Raw genomic sequence first — 26,191 nt, 5'->3', positions numbered from 1 at the left:
TCCCCTCTATAGGAATAGATTTTACAATGCATGACCTCATCGGGCTGGAACTGGCCATTAAACCGTTATCGGTAGATACACTAATGAGCCATCTTACCCACAAGAAACAAGTACGGTATAGGAAAATACAGGATTCCGCTGTCAAATTCTCAAACCAATCTTAGACATAATTTATATAGGTTTCCCTCATTCTAAGCTTGTAAGGTATGAAATATATAAATATGTACTGACTTGGCCAACACTGAAACTGTACGCCAATACTCATAATTACAGAGAATATACAGCATCATAAGTCACAATTTCAGCTAATATATGTTTTACTAGAGTCTCCAGAAATATCATTTTACGCCTGAAAAATAAGAAATATGGCAATGCAGTCAGAACACATTAATTATACAGCAGTAATTGGTTGCTAATGTTTCCATTCAGGGCCAGTACTAGGCACCCTAGACAAGACTTCTGCTTACTGCGAACACCACCACCCACACACCAACCCTAATTGTCTAGAACCTCAGGTGAACATGTGGACAACGCGTCTTTGAAGTTCAACACATGCCATTTGCATTAAGTTCAACGAGGATTCCTCTCCCAGAGTGATCCCTAATTTTGTGATAGACAACCTCAGGGGTGCCCCCCTTGATTCTGGAGTCCCTAGGCAGCTGCGGGAAGCTGACATCCGGTGATGTCAGCTACCTTCCCCTGGCACCCGCGTCACGGCGCCATTCGCATAGGAATGCCCATGAGACGCTGGCCATTCCCATGGGCACTGCTCAGTGCGAACAGGCCGGCAACTATACAAGTTTGCAGACAGAACCTGCACATGCGCATAAATGCATATGCGCAAGTGCGTGAGCAAAAAATCGCTCCCCCGTACGAACGAGCAGGGGAGCGGATAAACCTCCTATGTGTATGTTTGATACTTAATGCAAGATAAAGCATTTACAGGAGCACAAAGACACATGGAGTAAAGATAGCTCAATGCCCCATCAGTGCTCTCATGGCGTAAGGAACTAGGATGTGAAAAGCTAATATATGTATCTGTTTTTTAGCTTGCAATTAAATAATGGTTATTAACAGAAAAATAAGGGAACACAACCTGTATTAAAGATTTTCACTAATGTTAATGATGCAACCAATTACAGGGGACACAAACACTAGGTATTTTGCATTAAAAAGGGACTATGTATTATCTGTGTCCTCTAGGGCCCCTCCTCCTATGTATTATCTGCGTCCTAACCAACAATAGCGAGACGGCAGATGATCACATTATCAGTGGTGTCTAGAAGGGTTCTGGATTAAATGGTCGACAGTGTCTAGATAAACAGTCAATAGGTCGACCCTAGAACGATGACATGCACAAGGTCGGCAGTGACAAATATTTGACACAAGCAGTCAGAATAGCAATGAACATGAAAGGTCAACATCCGTTTTTTGGTGTCACACTGGAGCACGTGGACCCCCAAACATAATGCTGTGTGGCTAGCCATGCTCCGGGCCAGGTACCGCTCTCTGCTACTGGTGCGCTCAGCACACTTTACTGCTCCCACTCGGAGTGGACATGGATGCTAAAGCATGAAAGTGTCCACACAAATGGGAAAAACTCATGCCAACCTTTTTATGTGCAGACCATTGCCATTTTGACCTTTTAACCGGATACCTTTATAAGATTATTCAGTGAGGACATACAGTACAAGTCTTGTGGTTTGAGCCGCAGCGTCCTGCACCCAGTGGCATAACAATAGCTTTGCAGACACTGCAGTGGCTTGGAGGCGCTTGGTAAGTTGAGTGCTGGGGGTCTGCGGGGGCTATTGCTGCTCCGCTAATGGGACTGCCACCATCGCTGGGTCTTTTTCTACTCCACTGCCAGCATATTTTTTTCTGTCTGCGGTCCCGGCACTCCTCCTGTTGCCATTATAAATGCCCTCACAAAATGGCCGCCCCCTCACAGCAGACAGTTATTGAGAATGCAAGAAGGCGGCCTCCTCTTGCATCTTTAATAACTGTCTGCTGTGAGGCGGTGGCCATTTTGCAAGGGACATTTTTCATTGTATCAGGAGGAGCACTGGGACTGCAGACAGCAACAAAATTGGGGGGGGGGGGCACCTCTAACCAGGAGCCACCACTGACTACATCGGCCCGTGCGCAAGGTCATCAGCTGGTTTGACACAGGGGACAACTATCTGGTATGTTTGTTTGGACTAACGACAATGACCGATCCTGACTGAAGTGAAAAGCACTCCCTGCATATAATATTTTCATAAACTGCTCTATTCATGCATATGTCCAGCTGATAGGTCAGTAATAGCCATGTGTAACTTCATTGTGACAGAAACCTTATAAAAATACTGCATTGTGCAATTTAAAGTCCAAATTAAAGTCTAATTGTAAGATTCACTTAAAGTAGTGACACATAGGATTATGGTTAAAGCCTATCACATGTTGCTGTATGGTTTGGAACTTATAGCACTATAGGTGTTCAGGAGGGTGTGGGTTGTTAGGTCTACACCAACTAGGTCAAGCATTGCGGGCGATGCGAGGGGATGCGGTACAATTCAAACTGTGTCCATGTCGATTGTGTCGACATTCGGGGAAAAAAAAACAGTGAAAACCCCCATGTCGACCTAATGCTTGTGTCGACCTAGACACATGTCGACCTTGACCAATGTCAACCTAAGCCCATGTCAACCTTGCTGGTGTGACCATATCCCGTTCAGGAGACTGTCACCATTGCTAACAACTATAACTTGCGGACAGACTTTCCATAGCTTTGGCTGATGTGGGACTACAAGCTACTAGTTCAGTAATAAACAGATCTACTGTAGGATGTGGAATGGCCTTGGTCAGTTGTATGTACGAAAAAAGGATTTCTTGCAATTAACGCGTTATTAAAGTGCTCAGCAAAAGTAGGGAAATGATGATAACCATAATAATAATAATAATATATTTTTTTTTTAAAGTACTTTGAATAATATGAGCTTATAAAAAGGTATCTAAATGTATATTTCTGAGCTTCTGCTGCTGATTTCATACCTTATACTGATCTTCAATGGCTACTAACTGCAGCTTCATGCCTTCATTAAGTTTCAGCTGCTCCTTCCACTTTAACTCCATTTTAGCCACATCATCGGCATACGCAATGCACCGCGTCTTCTCTTCCTAAGGGAATGGAGGAATATAAATCATGTAATAAACAATCCACTTACCGGAGATAGCATCAAAGCAGGCCGGGCCAACCTGTGGCTATCCAGCTGTTGAGAAACTACAAATCCCAGCATGCCCTAGCACAGTATGACTTTTATCTAATGCTAAAGCTCTGGCTGGGCATGCTGGAATTTGTAGTTTCGCCACAGCTGGAGAGCCACTGGTTGGCCAGGAATGCATTAAAGAGTAGGGGTTCCCATTCCCATTTTCCTGGAACCTCTCCACATACAAATTAGGACACCAACGTATTCAATCAAATAAATATTAATACAACAGAATCGTTTGCAAGAGTAACAAAAACATGGTGAGGCAAAGCATGGCCATCCCATACTGTCATCCTGGAAAACAGTGTGAGGAAGTGAAGCCACCATATTCTCCCACCTCACTACCACTGGGGAAGGAGCTCAGTTTAGGATCAGCAGGACCCTACTCTGCCTGCATACAGCAAGATTTTGATCGAGCAATTTCATTAATTTGATCACATTTCTACTTACAGACCAAAAAAAAAAAAAGAACTGAATTACCCTTGATCTAGCTGTATGGATAATCAGGTGTTCCAGTAATAATAACTGCCACGTGTAAGTAGTATTATTACGGTACTGAAACATTATAAATCTGACTGAACACACTGCTATTTTTAATGTGTAACCAGTAGGAGTATACATCACATTGGTTTGTGATGCGGATACGAAAGAGTGAGAGACCATGTTTCCGCCAACACACTCTGTGCCCATATTTTATCACACACAATTGTCTACATTACTAACATGCATGAGAGGACTCCTTCCCACCTTATTACAGGGTAATGCTCCTTTCTACCACATACCAATCAACCCACTTGCAACAATGCCCTAAAATATGTACTAAGATGACCAAATGGTGCAATTGAACAAAATACATCTTATATTACTTACCATTAACAACTGTTTGCACTTGCGAAATCTCTCTGTTTTCTCAGCGATTTCCTTGCTCATGTCTGCCACTTGGTCTTTTATGGCAAAGTCAGGTACAGAGTCTGATAAATAGGGGCTCACTGTAGAGTAAACAATAAAAAAAGTTGGCTAATCTGTACGTTACTAAGAGCTATTTATATTTATCACAAAGATGATCTCCTTCATGCAAGCAGATACACCTTTCATACTACTGGTGGAGACTGAGGTGACCTGGCATATGCTAGGTCTGTAGTAGTAGTAACAATAATAATAATAATAATAATAATAAAAAAAAAAATCATCAAGTTCTCCTACACACGGACTGAAAACGAAACTACAAAACATGCTATTTCATGCTTCTAAAAATATGTGCCACATTCTCACCACTTCCCGTCCACAAGATCATTAATAGCTACAATAATAGTGTTAGAGCTTTGGCAGGAAGGGTTGACATTACACAAAGTGAGGCAGTCTCCTGGTCAGAAAGTGTGCGCGTTTCTCCATTCCCTTATTTTTTCCAACTATAGGAGTACTTACCAGGGGGAGAAAAGACGGAAAAAGCTGCTGTGTCCGGGCTCACATACAGATCTGCAGCCTTTAGCTGGCTTTCTGCCGATTTCTGATTTAATAGATGGCGAAAAAAAATATGTTACAAACAACCAGCCACAAATGTGTCAATGAAATCACTCATCAAAACCAATATCACATTCTCTGGGCTACTAGTGGTACAATATACAGGGCCAATTTTATTTGGCCTCAATTGCTTAGGGAGGTGGCAAGAAATGCATAAATAAGGTTCTTTTGGATAGACAGATCATTGAGTAGTATTTAACGTAGCATTAACCATAACTTCTAGATTTAATGATTGTGCTACTTTTTTAAATGAATTGCTTTAAGTTTTAAAAACAAAATGTCCATACAAGTTGCTAGATCAGTCGGGATCGCTAGTAATTTGTCCAATACTCCAGTATAGTCCCTAAAAGGAGGCAACTTTCTAAACCATACTCAAACCACAATATTGAGCGCCGCTTATTCCAGTAAACCAATCATTATGTACCAGTAACTTGGGTTGCATTAGCTACACAGTGGTGGGCAATGACGGAGGATGGCGATTTATTTATTTAGTTTCTTGGATAGCACAGCATATTCCGTGGTGCTTAACAATTGGAACCAATTGCGAAAAGAAACTGAGTAATCACAGACAGACACCAAGGTTGAAAGGCCCCGCTCACATGCTTACAATCTATAGGGAAATAGAAAGGATACACAAGGATAGGCAGTATCTATCGCATAGCGGTCCCACCAGACCACAAAGTACAGTCCTGATGGGATGTAGATAGAAATGAACGCTTTTGAAAGTTTTGTGGGCAGTTCAGGAATTTGATGATCAGGTTTATTTATTTTAGTTTTCAGTTATAGGGGCCCATTTACTAAGGATCGCATATACAAAGCGATCTGGGCAGGATGTTACCGCCCCAAGATAGCATTGCAATATGCAATCCTATTGGTGGCATGTGTACGTCTGCAGAGTCAGGGACAGGAGCTTCTGTTAGCTTTTGTTCTGCCGGGTGGTCTGGGCATGCACGGTGAGTGCTGACCACTGGCTGATTTACATGACTAACAGCAACAAGTGGCGAAGCATATAAAAAAATATCAAAAAGCTTTCCGTGCCTTTAAGAGCTACAGAAAAATAACAGCAACCAGAGGGTTAAGTAAGTACCAGTGCAAAAAAAAAACCCCAGCTGAACACCAAGAGACCCCTTACCCATGATGTAATGTGCCAAATGTACATATTATTATCTCAGCACTTTTTAGCTACCACTAATAGAGCGTACTTACAAGCTGGTCAGTGAGTTTTACTACTTGCTTCTGGAGCTTCTGACATTCTTTAAATTTTTCTTTATAGTGGTCAGCTGCCATCTGTAGCCTCAACTTCAAGTCCTCAACCTCTTTCCGAAGGTCTTGCTCCACCCTGCTGCTCTCTGCATCCTAATAAGATAATAATAATAATAATAGTTATAATAAATAAACTCTGTATTCAATGTAAAAAAACAGGACTGGGGTAGAAATGATTGGCTAACACAGAAATAATTCAGAGCAATGTATAGAAGAAAAACACCTTTAATATTGGCAGATCAAACCAGTTCTAGTGACATTTAAAACACATATTATAATTCTAACTTTTCATTCAATACCTAGAACAATAAAAATTACTGATCGCACGACTGGAAATTTACAAAGTAGAAACAGAAAGAGGGTAAGACCATTCAAAGTCCACTTTAACAACCAAGTAGGCAGCTCAATTGTTTTGGTGCTCGTAGCTCACGTACATTGATGGGAGCTATACATACTAAGCCCTGCAATGGTCACTAGAGCCATATTCCAGCAGACAAAGCCACGGAAAGCAGCTTCTCCTGAGCGCTGCAGTGCATAATGCACACACAAGCCTAAAGCCCTACCACACATGGATTTCAGCTCCTGCTTAAGAAGGTGCAAGCAGGAATCCACGATAAGTGCAGCCTCTGGGCTGGGTACTGAATAGTCCCCAATCACTTTAGACAAGTGATAAGTGCACCCAGAACAACTGAATAGCCCCCAAGGGCCAACACTTGCCCCAGTTCTCAGACTTGTTCAGCAATAAATATTTAATAACATTCTCTTACATTGGACGTAATTTTTTGCTGAAAATGCATCCTAGCCACAATGCAATGTCACTAGTACATTTGATGAGACTGTGATAATAATTGGATATAGGAAACTTGTATATTGTGCATGACTGAGTCGGTATAAGGAGCAGAACAGACTGTGTATTGGCAAAAAGCTGTGGCTTCTACATTGTAGCACTTCCCATACATTATAAGTGTCATATCAAATTCATTTTCAGTCTTCTCATCCTAATCACAATGTGCCAGGACGAAATGGCATTTACAGCAAAAAATAAAAAGCCGTCGCCAGAAGAATCTTACGCGATCTGGCGTGCCAATAGGGGGATATCTCTATGTAAAAAAAGTCAGTACCTACAGCAAGTATATCCTGACAGTAACACTAATACAACCACCTTATTTGATCAATTAATGCAGTGGTTACCAAACTCAGCCCACAAGGACACCTCACAGTGCACATTTCCAGGTCTCCTCACAGATTCAAGTGAAATAATTGGCTCCTCCATTGGATCTTGAATACACCTGCTAGGGGACCTGGAAAACTTGTACTCTTAGGGGTACTTGAGGACCGCGTTTAGGAACCATTAAGTTATAGCAACATATTAACAAAGTCCACAGATTAAGTCATACAGTGTTAAGGGCTGTCTTGAGGACTGATCAGTAGGACAGGACCTCGTATGATCCCAGATAGTCATGCTTCTGGATCATGAACATTAACATTCTAGATTATGTACTGGGACACGTATTAATATATGAGGGTGTATATGAGGAATATGATGGTTATTTCAACCAACACTTAAGGATACCTTCATAACTCAATAATTTACCTTGTTTTTTACACCAGTAGCCATTTGTGGCTCTCTCAGGCTAAGTTCTGCCAAAGCAGTAGCAAGCTGCTTTTTCACAGCGTCTGTCTCAAGTCGAGATGTATGGAGATCAGCCATGGTCTTATCCCGTACATTTACTGCATCACTAAGCTCCTTTGACATGAAGGAAACCTCTTGTCTGCTAGCCTGGTGGTCATCTTCAATCTTACGAAGCTGTTGTTTTAACAGCCCAATGTCCTCCTGTAAAGTAGCAAAAGCATAGAAAAGAAGCATCATATCATAGAAGTTTACCAGATATGGAAATTCTATAGTTTATAATACAGCAAGGCAACAAAGCACTACCTAAACCCGAAGATGTGGTGGGGACTCCACATACCTAAAACATTCAAATGCATGGGCCCAGCTTCAGGCTGTGACTACTCTTAAAGTAGAACAAAAATACCACTACAGCTGCAAACAAAGCAGCTCCACAAGTCGGGGTAACACAAGTATAGTGTAACGCTGAACTCACACCCCCTAAGACATCACAAGGAACAGGAATGTAATGTTCCTTAATGTCCAGGAAGTTGCAGTTTGTAGGGGTTTTGTTGTAGGCTGTGAGCTGTGTTGCTCTCTTGAATGGCTGTGTGTGTGTGTGTGTGTGTGTGTGTGTGTGTGTCTGACCAGTGTTTTGTTCCACGAGCTTTACTGTAGGCTGTGAGCTGCAGTGCTCTCCTAAATGAGAGCATGTCCCCAGTGTCACGAAAGCTGTGAGCTGCAGTTCTCTCCTAAATGCGAGTGTGTCCCCAGTGTAATGGAAGCTTTGAGCTGCAGTGCTTTCCTGAATGAGAGCATGTCCCCAGTGTAATAGAAGCAGTAAGCTACAGTGCTCTCCTGAATGAGAGCATCTCCCCAGTGTTAGGGAAGCTGTGAGCTGCAGTGTTCTAATGAATGAGAGCGTGTCCACTGTGTAATGGAAGCTTTGAGCTGCAGTGCTCTCCTGAATGAGAGCGTGTCCCCAGTGTAATGGAAGCTGTGAGTTGCAGTGCTCTCCTAAATGAGAGTGTGTCCCCAGTGTTAGGGATGCTGTGAGCTTCTGTGCTCTCCTGAATGAGAGTTTGTTCCCAGTATTATGGAAGCTGTGAGCTGCAGTGCTCTAATGAATGAGAGTGTGTCCACAGTGTAATGGAAACTTTGAGCTGCAGTGCTTTCCTGAATGAGAGTGTCTCCCCCGTGTTATAGAAGCAGTGTGCTGCAGTGCTCTCCTGAATGAGAGCATCTCCCCAGTGTTAGGGAAGCTGTGAGCTGCAGTGCGCTCCTAAATGAGAGCATGTCCCCAGTGTAATGGAAGCTTTGAGCTGCAGTGCTTTCCTGAATGAGAGCATGTCCCCAGTGTAATAGAAGCAGTGAGCTGCAGTGCTCTCCTAAATGAGAGTGTGTCCCCAGTGTTAGGGATGCTGTGAGCTGCAGTGCTCTAATGAATAAGAGCGTTTCCACAGTGTAATGGAAGCTTTGAGCTGCAGTGCTCTCCTGAATGAGAGCGTGTCCCCAGTGTAATAGAAGCAGTGAGCTGCAGTGCTCTCCTGAATGAGAGCGTGTCCCCAGTGTAATAGAAGCAGTGAGCTTCTGTGCTCTCCTGAATGAGAGTTTGTTCCCAGTATTATGGAAGCTGTGAGCTGCAGTGCTCTAATGAATGAGAGCGTGTCCACAGTGTAATGGAAACTTTGAGCTGCAGTGCTCTCCTGAATGAGAGCATGTCCCCAGTGTAAGAGAAGCAGTAAGCTGCAGTGCTCTCCTGAATGAGAACGTCTCTCCAGTGTAATAGAAGCAGTGAGCTACAGTGCTCTCCTGAATGAGAGCATGTTCCCAGTGTTAGGGAAGCTGTGAGCTGCAGTGCTCTCCTGCATGAGCGTGTGTCCTTAGTGTAATGTATTCTGAGCTGCAGTGCTCTCCTGCATGAGCGTGTCCCCAGTGTAATAAAAGCAGTGAGCTGCAGTCCTCCCCTAGTTGCACAGCATGTGGCAAGGGTGACCGATCATCGGTGCCTCTGCTGTAGCTGGTCTATGCATATTCACACAACATTCCGGGTTGTGATTTTGGGATTGTAGTTGGTGCTCACAGAATGCAGCGTCACTCCCAGACAACAGGAGGAGGAAATCAGTTTTGTACATGTGCAAAACAGGATTCCTCCAATACACAACAGGACACTAACCTATGGGATAGACCCCGGTCAGTAACGCACTCCTGGCTGTGGTCTCACATGTAAGTGCCAGGCAAGTGGTTAAAAGAAACAATTATTTGCAAGTTACAGTATGAAGGCATAGAGAGGAACTACACAGGGCATCCTATTTACAGCAGATGCTGTGCAGAGCTTGGCATACGGATCAGCAGTGCTCACCTTCTCAGCAGAGTGCTGCAGCACCTCCTTACACAGCTTCTCTTTATCAGCCAGGCTGATCTGCATATTGCTGAGCTCCTCCTTGTAGTGTGTAATTAGGTTTTCTTTACCTGCATCTAAGTTTTTTAATGTTTGAATCTCAGTAAGCAGCTTTGTGTTCCCTATTTCAGTGTTTTTCAGGTGACCCTAGAGAAAAAGAAGAAAGGTCCTGTATCATTCATTGTATCACGATGTACATTTGGGCCATTCCCCTGTCACCTAAGCTACAAGACATTTGTACACGTTCTAACAATTCGTTAATTGTTTTCATTATACCAAAAAAGGGCCTGATTCAGACCTGCCCCGCCCCCCCCCCAAAAAAAAATTAATAATAATCAGACACTCTCTTGAGTTTCAAGCCATTTACTCTCTTCTTTCATTAATGGAGTAGAATCCTGACCGCTCTCATGATAACAGTATTTGCACACAGAATTGCCTCACACTGTATCATTATAAGTATGTCACAGTGTATAAGCATGTCACGGTGTATAAGCATGTCACGGTGTATAAGCATGTCACGGTGTATAAGCATGTCACGGTGTATAAGCATGTCACGGTGTATAAGCATGTCACGGTGTATAAGCATGTCACGGTGTATAAGCATGTCACGGTGTATAAGCATGTCACGGTGTATAAGTATGTCACGGTGTATAAGTATGTCACAGTGACTTTGAAGTTGTGACGGGTCTACCACCCCATCTGACACCCAACAACCATTCCATGGACAAAGGGCCTGATTCACAACTGATCGCACGGCCGAAAATACACACACCAAGCCACCAGTTTTGCCTCCACCCCGCTACATTTAAAACCCACATTGCAAATGAATGTGCACGCTGTGCAAAGGGATGTGTGCGGCAGCACATCCATTCACACACACAAACAAAAACGTCCAAATCCCCTCGCGACAGGCTCACCATCTAAAGAATTTTACTCTGGCAACAACTCATCGTAGCCCCCCGCGTAGCCCAGGACTTACATGACGGCTGCAATGAATACAGACATATCTGGCCTGCTACTGATGCCACACCCTCCGCTAACAGGCTTTGGCACACCTGCGTTTTCCCTGACACTCCCAACGGTTTTCTTGCTGCTCCTACATGCCCACTGCCTGTCAATCACCCTGCGAACGCCCAGCAAACAGAAATAGTTGAACTATGAACCGTACATATATGTAGTGGATCCATAATCGGAAGCCGTGCGATCAGGTCTGAATTGGGCCCAAAGTCACGAAGACCAGGTTTCTTCCAAGTATGGCTGAACAACTTAACCTACTGATCAGGTCTGCATTCAGTTGCAGCCACATGATTTCTGATTATGTGGACCAGAAAAAGAAAATGGTGCTTGAATGCATAGGTGTGTAATCATTTTACAGAGAGTTAATCCCCTATTTATCTTCTAACTATTCTGTTCCAATAAAGGAAATTAAAAAATAAATTGGACAAAACCCTCTGGTCTGCTTCACTGTACATTGGGATCACCATATATATTGACTTTATATATCAATTCTAGGCGCCACACCACAATTGCATATTTTATATATATGACATTTGCTTTGGTGTGTGCAGTAGATGCACATAACACCTGATTATTTAACATTTTTACAGAGAATTCCTAGAACAACTTTTAGAAACTAAGCAGCTATGCAATGCCCTAAATATACCCATCAGATGTGCTTAAACATGTTACATAACTGGGTCTTGCAGATGTCAATCACAGACAGACAACAACATAACATTAAGGATGGTATTCAATTGTTTTTCACCAGCATGTCAGCTCTCTATCCCCGGAGGTGGTGAGGTGAAATGCACAAATGCGTAGCTAAACCTGACCATAATGAGTGAGATATACGCAAAAAAATAGATCAATTCAATTTCACAACATGATCTCCTGTTACTTCAAATGGGAGATCGGGCACGATATAACAATTGAATACCACCAAATATTAACAGGCAGTTGAGCCATATAGTAACTATAAGATCACATATGGGGTTTTACCTTATATAATTCCTTTTCTTCCTTCTCATTTTTCAGCAGAAACTCCATTTGGTTTTTATCAAGTGTTATTTTCTTCAGTTTATCTTTCAGGCTAGAAAATAAAACATAACTTTTATAAAGATAAACCTGTAAAACATACTTGTCCACCTTTTCAGAAGAGATGCTCATGAAAATCTGGTTCCACTACCGGAACCCTGGAAAAGGGAATCTTGTCCGACCACATGTGAGTAATGTCAAAGCTCAGCTTTCTAGTTTTAGCTTGACCGCAGAAATCCTGTTACCTCAATCTCCAGTTGCAGATATATTGGGGTATATTCAATGCTGGCGGCGAAGGGGTTTTTATGGTGAGGATGGCTTGTTTTCGGCTAGGATCCGCGAAAACAAGTGTTTAACCCCCTCACCAGCCGCTCGCCCTATTCAATGTTCTGGAGAAATCCTTGCATATAGCAGCGAGCCTTGCCGTTTTGACGGCCGCACTCGCCATTTTCACCTCGCTTTTTAGAAACAGCGAGGTGGAAACGGTGAATGCAGGGGATGGGTTGAATACTGAGGGGGGCTATGATGGCGAGCAATAGGCACTGTAGCTAAGAACATAGGGTGAATAATGTAGCTAAGGGACAAGTAGCTCGGAAGCAGAAATTCTGAAGATATGGGGGTAGGTGTATAAAAGCAGTGATAAGGGAGAAGTGGCCCATGGCAACCAATCAGCTGCTCTGTATAATTTTATATTATGCAAATTATAGATGTTACTTAAGTGCTGATTGGTTGCCATGGGCCACTTCTCCTCCCTTATCACCGATTCATACATCTACCCCACAATTACATAAATCAATGCATGTTACCCCCCCCCCCACGTACATACCTGCCCCCCCCCCCCCCCCCCCCACGTACATACCTGTCTAATTCAGTTTCTTTTCCAATAGATTTCTGGGTCACTGTTATCAGGTCTTGCTCAAGCTGAAGTATTTTGGAAGACATTTCTTTACATGCTTTCTTTATTTCTTCATTTTCTGCTTTTAAAATTTCAGAGGCTTGGAGCAATCCCTGGAATTTAAGGAAGCAAATGTAAGAAGAATGGGGAGATTTTGAGAGAGTTTTTCCAAAAATTTTTTATTTTTTAAGCAGCAATCATTTACATGGTAAAATCAACCTGGTTTTTCAGTGTATATGATTGCCACTTTAAAAAAAATTCCATAACTCTCCCAGAATCTCACACCCCATTACATTTGGCCCCTTATTAGCAATTTGAGCCAACATATGTAATTACTGGCAGCCAACTTTGTCTTTACAATAAAGGGTACCAAACAGTCGGTTTTTAGAAGATGAGATGTTGCCTATAGAAACCAATAAAATTCTTCTAATATTTATCTAGAACCTTCTAGAAGATAATAACTGGAATCTCATTGGTTGCTTTGGGAAACATCTCCACTTCTAAAACCCCAGCAGTTTAGTAAATATACCCCTAATAGTTGGTGAGTTAGAACACAAAAGATTTAAGCTGGCACTGCGGTCATTATATCTGATACAATAAATACCATTTTTTTTAGAATATGTGAATAAGTTCTATTTTTTAGAATATGTGAATAAGTTCTATTTTTTAGAATATGTGAATAAGTTTAGATCAAAACGTTTTTAAACACATTGCCGGGAACCATACCTACATAGGAAGAAGATTGAAATTGACAATGTGGACAGTGGCATGCTGAATACAGCTTATCAACACAAAAGTAATGACATTTAAAGCATTATAAAAATGCTACTGTTACTGTGAAGCATTGTGTTTAAAGTCAATTCCGTTACAATACTTTATAGTCAACTTTATTATTATTTAACTACATGGCAAACAGCCTCAATATATACAGTGCCACGCATGAGTCTATTCATTTGATGCCCATAACTATAATAAAGGTGTTGGGTTATATATCGGGACATTAAGAACTTGATAAAGTAATGTCGGATAAGTGAACTGAAAAACACTAGTGGATGCTAGGCATGTTAAACAAGCCGACCAACCACATTTTAAACTATTTTACACCAATATACAAAAGTGTTCCTGATCACAACATTAATCTAGAACGCTGGTTTAATTATGTTGATACATACGTTATCTTTAGATGCTCATTCAAATAAAAGATTTGTAGCTTTTTAGAGGTTTGGTAAATATGCATTTCATACTTGTATGTATTTGTAAGGAGTCCTGGATATAATTTATTTTCAAATTCTGCAATTGACATTGTGATGGAGATGCGTGCGAATCTGAAACGCCTGTAGATCCTGTATATGTTTGCACTTGGCTGAGGACTACACCCAGTTTGAAAATTTGTAAGACCACGAAATGGACATTTAAAATATTTAAATAGTCACTCAATGGTCTATTGCATGAAAGACATGGCACATTGGGATGCAACACATGTATTTTTTATTTTAATTGTTTGATGCACTAAAGAAAAAAAAATCTGTAGGCTCTCCAATAAACACAGCAGGGGGGGGAATTTACTAAGATGTGTATTCTACTTCACATGTGTTGTTGCTATGGGCAACCCATCAGAGCCTGTCTACTATCTTCTAGAGCAGTGGTTCCCAACCCTGGTCCTCAAGTACCCCCAACAGTGCACGTTTTCCAGGTCACCAGCAGGTGCACAAATTATTCAGGCACATTTTAAAAGATCCACAGGTGGAGCTAATTATATCACTTGTGATTCTGTGTGGAGACCTGGAAAACATGCACTGTTGGGGGTACTTGAGGACCAGGGTTGGGAACCACTGTTCTAGAGGGTGCTAAATAAATAAGAATTAGATTCTGATTGGTTGCCCATAGCAACATCACATGTGAAGTATAATACACATCTTAGTAAATTTCCCCCAGTGTGTTTTGTGGACAAGAAGCCAGAAATAAAAATGGCTTAGAACAGAGACGGAGTCACTTGTAAATGTGCAGAACGTAAATTGAGGAGATAATGTACTTGGAATCGTCTTAAGTAATTGTGCGGTTGCCACTAACCATGAAAGAACCTGCTAAATCTAGACTGCAATGGTTTGTAAAAATATACAATGCTGTTCTGTCTGTATACGGTCATTGACCTTTGTAAATTTAGACCAACTTCTTATTGCTCGATGCAACGATCACAGTTAATAGAAAATCTACATGAGTAACATTTTAGTTACCGTTCGCACGAACTGCTCGCTCATTGGTTTCCTCCCCCCCTGGCCTTTACCACACTTACATCTCTGTTTTCCCCACTAAGGCACTATCTGTAGGAATGTGTTAGAAAACATGTAGTATGCTGTGCGTACATAAGGAAATCAGTACTGTGCTACCACTTCAGCCAACATGAACAGGTTTTTATGTGATGCAATTTTGTCCACTGTATATATGGTCTATATTAGGCCTCACCTTATTATCAATGTAGTACATAGTCTTCAGCAAAACAAGAAGGGATGTAGTGAACACACAAATTAAAAAGGAGGAAGTAAAATCAGATGTATTTATTAGGAAATAATATACAGAGATGTTGAATGAGCACTTCGGAAATGATTGTAAGCAGGGCCCTCCTACCTTTTGACTGTCTGTAAATACCCTGTTTGTTGTATCACTGTCTCCTTTTGTAAAGCTCAATGGAGTATGCTGCGCTATATAGAAACTGTTAATTAATTAAATAAATAATAATATACAAAAGTACATTAAACATGTATTATTTCCATTAGGTGTGCCCTTCTCGTAAGACCCGTTTTGGTCTGTGACAGTGTTTTTTATGAACAGAAGAACTGTATAATGAGAATGATACATTTACATATTCAGGGGATGCCTATGTTGAGGACACCCAGATTACAGGGGAATGCAATCTGGGATCACAGCTGTCGATCCCCGCCGACAGCCGTGATCCTGGCCCGTTTGCGGTCAGATCGACCGTATAACGACAGACGGGATTCCATGTCCCACCTGCCGCTCGGCGCAAAGGGGCCACGGCCGTTATCGACAGAATGGGCCCGACAGCTTCTGAATTCAGGCCCGTTCTGCCGTGATCCCGCATCAATGCTGTCGTTAATGACAGCATTGAATAGCGAACCGCCGCTATTGCCCACGTGGGAAATAGCGGCGGCACATTGCATACCCCCCGTAAACTTACATGAGAGCACACATGACTCCTAGGAGAACAGAGGCAGCAATGCACACACATATAGGTTCTCTACAACTCAGCAGTATAGCATCATACAGCATGTACAGTAGACTCTAATCTGGCTGATGTGAAAAAAAACAATACATAAACATGGCTGCTACAGCAAAGCATGAGACGGAGTTGGATAGAAAAAAAAACACAGCACAAATGGTTAAAAAAGAAACACTGTAACAAAATGACCACGGCTGGGGGAAAACCACATACCATAGTAATATGGTGACATGTACATGGCAATTATACAGAAAACATTGCATTGATGTATCTTATTATACTGATGTAGAAAACAGGACTCAGCAACCTCGGGTACTAGCACAGCTGGCAGCAGAAGTGTCCGACCAACCCGCGGCGCTCAGGATTTGGAGGAATGGCACTGGACAGCATCCAAGTTAGCTACAAACTTTTCAGGTACAATAAAATATAATGAGGGCTGTGTTTACTCATTAATTGCGAAAATCATGCTCTGAGCAACAGTAATTAAGAAAAGCACTTTTACAAGCGCCCAGGGGTTGTACGGAGACATGTGAACTTACAAGTCTTCTTTCCAAACTTGCACTTTCAATTTTTCTTTGCAGCACAAAATAATAAATGGCCTAAGAACCATACTGCAGCATGCAACTTCTGCAGTTGTTGGGGAACTACATGTCCCAGCATGTCCATACAGCCTTTACAATGTTATTCAGAAGCTGGAGAGCCACTGGTGACCTACAGATAATTACCACTATGAGAACGATTTAGGTTACCTAACATGCTATTCGATCAATGTTATGTTTGCAGACAACATCATAACCTCAAGTGAGACAATGACATGCTGTGCAACAATGCTTCAAAATCTGCATGCGGATACTACTCCTGGTTTGGATCAGTAAAGCATTTCCCCGGTGTACAACATGGAGTACTATGGGCCAAATATATTAAAACCTTAACAAGAGATAAAGTGGAGAGTGACAAACAGTGAAAAGGGACAAGCTCTAAAATGTAATTTCTCAAACACAGCCTGTGCCATGGCAGTTAGGAGCTTATTGACCGGTCCTTTACCTCGCATCATTTTGCCTCTGCTGGTATTGAAGTGGTTTGGCTCCCTGGGGGGTATGTCGCTAAGCTATAGATTGTAAGCTTGCAGCAGGGCCCTCCTACCTCCATGTCTGTCTGTTGTTACCCAGTTTGTTTTATCACTGTTTACTATTGTAAAGCGCAACGGAATCTGCTGCGCTATATAAGAAACTGCAAATAAATAAATAAATAAGTGATTCAGACCTGTTCGCTAGGCTCCGTATGTTTGCAGCCTAGTGAACAGGTAAATGCAGCTGGCCAGCCGAATCCCGACATTTGCATGCGAGGGGATGTGTATGCTTACACAATCCCTCACATGCAGCCGTACAGGTGAAAAATCAGCCAATGGTTGTCGACCATCTAATTATTTTTTCCCCCTGTTTGCAGATAAAAAGTCAGTCTAGATGGGGTCTGAATCAGGCCCATATAATGAAAGATGCACTGGTTACCTGGATCTGGTGAGAAGCTATAGGATGGCAAACTATTATAAGTGTAAGAAGAATGATGTTCTAGAATGACGTTTGGTAAAACATATGGGTAGAATTTATTTGGTGTGTACAATGTTAATAACAGTGAAAGCTGCCACTTGACTTCATAAAATGAAGTACCGCGTGTATCTATCACGCGATGCATATGCACACATCACAGAAGTGAATTGCTGTGCCAGGGTGACAATAGTTGCATATACAACTAGACAATGCAAAGCTTATGGGCTGTAACTGTCACTATAAGCATGTGCATAGACATTGTGGCAATCTAGTCGAGGGTCCGCTAGACGAAGTAGAGGTGAGTGGCTAGAATTCTGAAACCGTAATTAAAAAAAAAAAGTCCCACCCAAAGCTAGATATTGTACAATAGTCTGAGGCTTCATGCCCACTGGCATACCCCCCAAAAAAGTAATAAACAAATGTATTTGCTGGCATTATTTACTAGTGTTTCGAGATCAATGCAGTGAACAGCACAGAAAAATGATTGTAAACGGGCGCTATATTATTATTATACACTTGTAGCAATTACCATTCATGGGGTGGGTACCAGGCCTCAGAATGACAAAATAAAACTTCATAAATTATTTAGCTAAAAATCACATTGTTTTTGAGGGCACATTATCCAGATAAACTCCCTTTTCGCTGCATCTGGCCTGTGGAGGCGGTCTGTTATCCACTAGGAAGCAGTAACATGACTGAGCAGCACCATATGAAGTACAGGATTCTAGTGCACCCAGGACTTCACCCATGCATTTTTCTGGGTACAGACACCATGGTCTTGTGGGGTTATGTATGTATTCAAGGAAAAATATATGGTTTGTTTCTAATTATGGTATTTCCTAAATATAATAAAAATACCATAACATAAGGTTCCAATAAAGATGAAATATCACTTTGTGAGGACACGTGTGCTTACACAGTGTCTAAACTGCCATGAGTTTTTATACAAAGTAGTCTGGCCATGGTTAGTATGGGAAGAGAATTCATATCCTACTTCTGCCCTGTTACTACACATATAGAAAAAAGTCTGTGTACCTGACTGGATGACAAAGGGTCAATGTAGACATTTATACACATTTGTCACATCTTCCAAATGGAGAGACATTCCAAAACTTGAATTGGTGATGCAGTACAGAGAAATGTGATAACGCAGCCACACTGACTAGCTTACAAGTTCAACCTTGAAAAACAAACTGTAAGCTCAGTAAAAAGATTACGAAAGAGGAGCTTTATAGCAAAATTACACCAGTACATAACAGTGAGAGATCAGATCGCATCGGGACTTGCATCGCACGGCATGCTAGAGGGGCACAATTTAGACTATATAGTGCAGATCTGCACTATATAGTCTTGGCTGCCCTCTCTATCTGGCTATTTCTCTCTATTTGTGCTCACACGGGAGCGTGCATCGGCAACGCATCGGGCTCGCAAGCCCTAAAAAAAACATGCGATTTGCATGCGATATGGCTTCCGATGTTGACTAAATAGTCAACATCGGAAGCCATATTGGCCCGTGTGTACACACCATGCGTCATGCCAGCAGACGCGAAGAGCAATAATAATAATATTAATAAAAATAATCATCATCAAATTGCTTTACGTTTGCATTCAAAAACACAAGATACAAAACACGCTTAACAGAAAAGAGAACTATAAGTGTGTTCTATCCCCCAAAGAAGCAGTAATAAATATAACTAAAACAGATTTTGAGGAAGCCGCCGAGTGCATATGTGCACACCAGGTGGGGAAACACCTTAACTAACAGGACAGACCCTTACACGCTGGCCGGAGAAACCCTTTGACCCGGGTGGAGCACAGATACATACACATGTTTGTGTATGTATCTGTTATCGCTTTGACTGATTATATCCCAAATGATTGTGTTGTAAAGGGGGCTTATTATTGTGGCTTTTTATATTTAATTACCAGTCAGTCAGTATAAATGTATTTTATGACTATGTATTACTGAATAATTATAATTTTATATATAAAAAATTAAAATAAACTTATTTGGATTCAAAAGCGCTGTTATAATTTGGATGTCTTGTTTAACTATATTAAAAAGCAACATGCACTTTTCTCTAATTTTGTATTGTGTAAAACACAATCAAGAAATACAATGACTTCATTGGACTCCTTTGAACAGAAAAGTAATTATGTATGTATTGTGTACAAGTATTGCTTTTATTTAGTAATACTCAGCATGTTCTTTAAATTGCCTATTTCAAAGGAATCACAATGCCATAACTCTGCAACGATCCACCACTAGAGGGCAAGAGAACATTACAAAACAGCAAAGGAACTACACCTCCCCCTTCCAATAAAATATGATCTACACTTCCAAGAACAGTTTACTGCAAATCCGAGGATCTAAAAAAACACTACAAGATTTCAAACATACAATTCTTTTTTATACAGAATATCAGTCGTGAAAAAAAAAAGTAAAAATGAAAAAAAAAAATTACAAATTGAACTTAAAATCAGATATTATACACACACCAACAGATTTCTATATGTAACTATAGTATCAAATCCTATATAAGACTTAAATGTGTAAAAACACCAACATTGCTTTATAAGAGGCTCAGTTATGCAATGTTTGGTGCCTACACTAAAACTACAGACATAAAACCAACGGAGAAACATGACTTTTCAATTTTCCAATGTTAAACTCGAAGACATTTTTAGGGCAAATTACATTCACCTTATTCAATATCCATGCAGATTTTTTGTCTGGGCAAAATCCAGCACGGGCAAAAAAAAAAAACACATGGATCGGCAAATTTTTCACCGATCCAAGGGTTTTGTTGAATTTGCAGGCTTTTTTGCCCATGCTGATTTGGCAAAAAAAGTGAAAGGGGGTATTGGTGAAAATAATAAAAAGAGATAAAGTAACTAATACATTGCATATGTTATGTAAAGTGCACGGAATGTCTCAAAAAAAGAAAAAGAAAAAAGAGATAAAGTACCAGCCAACTAGCTCCTTATTGAAAAATTACCGGAGCTAAACACCTTTAGTCCAATAAAAGTTGAAGCGATTACAATTTCTCATCCTGCCAGTGCAAATTTACCTTTGTTTGTTGTTAAATATAGACCGTGCAAAAGGAAACGAAACGCCATTATGTGAATCACCCTCTTATCAGTTATGACGTCAGACTTGCCATCAATTAAATTTAAGAGCATTCAGAATTGTAAGATGACTTTGTTTATTGCACGCTAACCCATCATAAACCATAGTTACAATTATAGTTGTGTGACATGCTGCCAAACCCAGGTAAGCTATCTTTACTCCAAGCCAATGATGAGAGATCATACAATTATGGATGGGCCAAGGAGCTTGTCTGTGAATAAGCTGCAGACTGGGTTGGATTGATGCCATACATGTACTACCATACTTGAGGACACAATTAGCAGGTCTATATCCTGAAGAAAGTATGCATGAATCATTAACATCTTACCTACAGTAGCACTGTTATGCCATTATCTTTATTACCATGCTACTGTTGTGCACATGGTGTAAGGGCTATATTGTTAGGATGGGCTTACTTTTACAGCCACGGTCACAATCTACTTTTCTGTGCAATTAAATTATATTATGAAAGAGAGAGAGAGGGGGGGGGGGAGAGAAAGAGAGGCGGGGGAGAGAGAGAGGGGGGAGAGAGACAGAGAGGGGAGAGAGTAGGGGGGGGGGAGAGAGACAGAGAGGGGGGGGGAGAGAGAGACAAAGAGGGGGGGCGAGAGAGAGAGAGAGAGAGAGAGAGAGAGAGAGAGAGAGAGACACACACACAAAGACAGAGAGAGAGACAGAGGCACACCTCATATTAATTTTTACTGTTACAGGTGGCCTCCGAGCAGGAGTTCCCACATCAAGGTGCAGGACACCATGGGGTTGATTCAGACCAACGCCCTCAGGCTTCGCTTGCTGCTCACAGGGTGATTTACACCCTGTGGGCATTTGGGGGCATGCCGCCAGCATTTTCTGGGCATTCCCCAGAAAAGGCAGGCATTTCCCTGATGTCATCATCAGCGTCCTCCTTCTCCCCATGGCCTTTGTAGCGTGGAGTGAGTCCCGGGTCAGTCATCGCTGCGATGGCGTATGATTTTCCCCCAATGTGCACGGCTGCAAACGGTATCACAGCTGTGCACAGGTGCGGGGAACTGCGGAGAGTGGTGTACAATCGGCGGGGCAGTGGCTACCTGCTCACTGGGCTCTGAACACTCACAGCCCAGCGAGCAGGTCTGAACCAGACCCCATATGTTGACACGTGTCGGTGACACTCTGCAAATAAAAGGTAGTATACCGCAAATCTTCAATCAATATTTCAAAGCAGTAAAGCACTGATGAAAATGCTTTGGTGCAATGAAACGTTGATTGAAGGTTTGCTATGTCCTGCCTTGTATTTGCCAAGTGCCTCCGCAACCTGTCTCCAAATTTAACACCGCAAACCCTGACAATAGGATCACACAACCTTACTTGGACAGAGGGTTTTCCCACTGCACAACGGTCACTTATATTATGTCCATCAGCCACAGAGAAAAATGGAATATTCCTAAATGCTCATCTACCTATATTGGACATTGAGTATGCGGTGTACATTTATGACCAGTCCCGAGTGATTTTAGAATATTAATTATATGTTTAGTTTATAAACCGATGGCATGTCTATTGCCAGCAATGTATTCATATTTTTATTATTTGACATTTATACCCAGAAGACTATGTGAGCCAGGGAATTGATGGTCACGTGACAATTCCTGTCGTCTGTGCAAATTTTAGTCAATACTTTAGAAAAACTCCCTTGGTTCAGCTTCTAAATAGATTTTGCCAAAAAAAGCAGATGTGAGAAAGGTTTAATGACATAAAACATTATTTTGAATGAAAGACAGTGAAACGTCTGCTCCAGGAAAGGTGTTAAGATAATGAATAATATGCATTTAATGTAATACATGGACTGTAATGTGCCATTTGTGTTATCATTGGATGTCTGGTATACAGATTGGAATACAGTGCAGTATACTGCTGGAAAGCCTGCTGCTGGCAATCCTTTCCTCATGGGAACACATCTGGAAGTGGTTGTGATCCAAGCCCGATACCAAAATCCTGAAGCTTTCTAATCGTTTTACAACATAAAAGCCAAAGTGGCAGGAGGTTAATAGAATTAACCTGTACTCTGTAAACACACAACTCATGCACCTTATAGTATATTGCTTGTCATCATCTCATTGAACTTGAGTCTGGCCTTCAAAGCACAGCAGCACACCCTGAGTGTAAGCACTTGGAACTAATTTAAGATCAGGGATATTCAATCAATTGGTGGAGAACTTGCTCTGTATACCAACTTATCTTAGAAAAATAACATAGAATCATAGATTTTGATGACAGATAAGAACCACTTGGCCCATCTAGTCTGCCCATGTACACGCACACACTTATACGCTGGGTTATTTATTAATATTTCTGGAGTGTGGAAGTTAACCGGAGAACCCTGGTGAAACATTCGCAAGCAATCACAAGGAGAATTCACTTACTCCACACAGTTAGGGTTATGGAGGGAATCAAAGCCCCAACCTCAGTACTGTGAGGCAGAGATGCTAATCATAACACAATGGGCCTGATTCTGGTTCACTCACAAAAGCAAATTCTCTTTCTAATGGACAAAACCATGTGCACTGCAGGTGGGGAAGATGTAACGTGCAGACAGTTAGATTTGGGTGTTATTTGGTTTATGCGCAGGGTAAATACTGGTTGCTTTATTTTTACACTGCAATATAGATGGAAGAAGAAAAACCGCACACCACTTACATGAATAGTGGGCGGGTGCTAGATCCCATATAAATCAATTACATCAGGTTTGTATTTCCCTTGTGAGGAAAAGAAATCTGCACACCACAATGCATAAAACGTTTTCAATGCATGTTTATGAAAAAATATTCTGCATGAGAGGTTGTAAACACATGGCTATATATTGCATAAAAAAACTGGGGTACTTATCCAAACCGGGTAGGTGACAAAGTGCCCGTGGATCCCCATTCTGGTCCCTTCACCATCAAGCTCAAAATACATACAATACAAAATAATACACTGCAATATAGGATATCAGTTAAAGTACAACCCGCACCCAAATCTAACTCTCTCTGCATATGTTACATCAGTCCCACCTAGAGAGCACATGATTTTGTCCATTAGAGAGAGAGAGAATTTGCTTTTGCGAGTGAACCAGAATTAGGTCCCATATGTACTATACTAGGCTGATGGGGTGTTGTATAGGGTTCCGACAGTCGGGATCCCGACATTCATTAGCCCGACATCGGAATCCGGACTGGCTGGACTCAAGACAGCATGGCGAGCGCAACAAAGCCGCGCTCGCCACCTATTCTATTCTCCCTCTATGGGGGTCGTGGACCCCCACAAGGGAGAAAAGCCGGTGGCCGTCGGGAACCCGTCTGTCGGTGTTTTAACAGTCGGAATCCTGACGTCGGGTAAATGACTGTCGGGATCCCATTCAGCACCCGCCTGATGAGCTCACCAATTAGAGATAGTACCACAGCTATCATAACTTTTCAGCAATAGATGACCATCAAGGTATTCATATGCATGCAGGACACTTATGGTAAAGACTGGTCATTAAAATATTACTAAATATATTACAAACATAAAAAGAAAAGTTGTTTTGTTTTTTTTTTTGCAAAAAAAAGAAATCATCCTCTTTTTGGGGTTTAAGTTTTTTTATATTTAAAACTTCTAATGATATAATTTTATTAATCTATTAGGGAAAATAGTAGTATAAATGATACATCACAATGGGGTAAATGTATGAAGCTTGGAGAAGTGGTATCTATCCCCATAAAGAATGTTATGTGCAAGGTAATAATGCACCAGCCAGTCAGCTCCAGTAAATTGACAGTTAGGAGCTGATTGGCTGGAGAATTATCACCTTGCACATAACGTACTTTATGGGGATAGATACTACTTCTCCAAGCTTCATACAGTTATCCCAATATTCCATATAAAGGTTGGCTTAATATATAATGACAAATAATAGGAGTTTATATAACTACCAGAAAATCATTTTCTCGGAGTCCATAAGGAATACTGGGGATTCACTTAGTACTATGGGCTATAAATGAGGTCCAAAGGAGCCTTTGCACATAAAACTTTAAAACAGGGTGTGCTGGCTCCTCCCCTCTATGCCTCCTTCCACAGTGCAGTCTAGGTAAAACTGTGCCCAAAGGAGGAAGACATACTTGAGAGAAGGAAACTAAAGATACAAGTGGAGAGACGAATGAACCAACACACCATTCATAACTGAAAACAACAAACTGTTGTAATAACAGATTGAAAGACCAGTTTCAATTCCACCAGCAGATTGCGAACCACTGAGGAGGGCGCCCAGTATCCCTGGACTCCGAGAAAAGGATTTACTGGTAGGTATATAACATCCTATTTTCTCTATCATCCAAAAGGGTTACTGGAGATTTACTTAGTACTATGGGGACGTACCAAAGCTTCCAGAACGAGTGGGAATGTGGTGAGACCGTTGCAGCACTACCTGCTAAAACTTGGTATCCTCTTTGGCCAGGGTATCAAACCTGTACAACTTAACAGACGTGTTCTTCCCAGACCAAGAAACATCTCGGCATAGTTGACTGGCTGAGACTCCACGGTCAGCCGCCCAGGAGAAGCCCACAAATCTAGTCGAGTGGGCTTCTTCAGCAGAATTCGGAACAGACAAAGCCGCTGAAAAATAAACTTGCTGAATAGTATCCAGCGAGCAAAAGACTTTTTTGAAGCAGGACAACCCCTTTTGTGAGAGTCATACAACACAAAAAGGAAGTCAGTCTTCCTAGTTCCAGCCATCCTTTTATGATAAATCCTTAAAGCACGGACAACATACAAAGATTTAGAAATGTCTGAGGACCCAGACCAAGCAAGAACCACAATCGACTGGTTAAGGTGAAATGCCGAAACCAACTTCGGCAAAAACTGCGGTTGAGTCCTGAGCTCTGTCCTCAAAAAACTTAAAATAGGGGCACTTACACGACAAAGCCTCCAATTCGGAGAACCGTCTAGATGAGGCCAAGGCCACAATGGGTGCCGGACGGGGTCCCGACAGTGGGGGTCCCGACAGTATCCCGACTGTCAAAACACCGACAGCTGGGTTCCCGACGGCCACCTGCTATTTTCCCTCGTGGGGGTCCACGACCCCCATAGAGGGAGAATAGAAAAGGTGGCTCGCAAGGGGGCTTAGTTGCGCTCACCAAGCTGTCTGGGTCCGGCCAGTCGGGATCCTGACGTCGGGCTAATGACTGTCGGGATCCTGACTGTCGGACCCCTGTACCACACCCGGCCACAACCATGACCACTTTCCACATAAGGAATTTATCCTCAACGGAGTCCACTTGCTCAAACCAGGAGGACTGCAAAAAGGTCAATACCA

General features: G+C 41.8%; 1 protein-coding gene across 1 annotated transcript in view; it reads right to left on the bottom strand.

Moving 5' to 3' along the window:
- The window catches only part of TAX1BP1 (Tax1 binding protein 1), an 89,862-nt gene that overhangs the window by 18,828 nt on the left and 44,843 nt on the right, over positions 1 to 26,191 (bottom strand). The window contains 8 exon segments of the mRNA XM_083188944.1: positions 3,031 to 3,156; positions 4,116 to 4,234; positions 4,671 to 4,752; positions 5,973 to 6,122; positions 7,624 to 7,863; positions 10,001 to 10,186; positions 12,038 to 12,128; positions 12,933 to 13,081. Coding sequence (XP_083045070.1) covers positions 3,031 to 3,156; positions 4,116 to 4,234; positions 4,671 to 4,752; positions 5,973 to 6,122; positions 7,624 to 7,863; positions 10,001 to 10,186; positions 12,038 to 12,128; positions 12,933 to 13,081 — 1,143 coding nt within the window.

The sequence above is a fragment of the Crinia signifera genome, chromosome 5 (genome assembly GCF_055691185.1).
Source record: "Crinia signifera chromosome 5, ASM5569118v1, whole genome shotgun sequence".
NCBI classification, from domain to species: domain Eukaryota; kingdom Metazoa; phylum Chordata; class Amphibia; order Anura; family Myobatrachidae; genus Crinia; species Crinia signifera.
The sequence above is the reverse complement of the archived record's forward strand: the minus strand, read 5'-3'. Positions and strand labels throughout refer to the sequence as shown.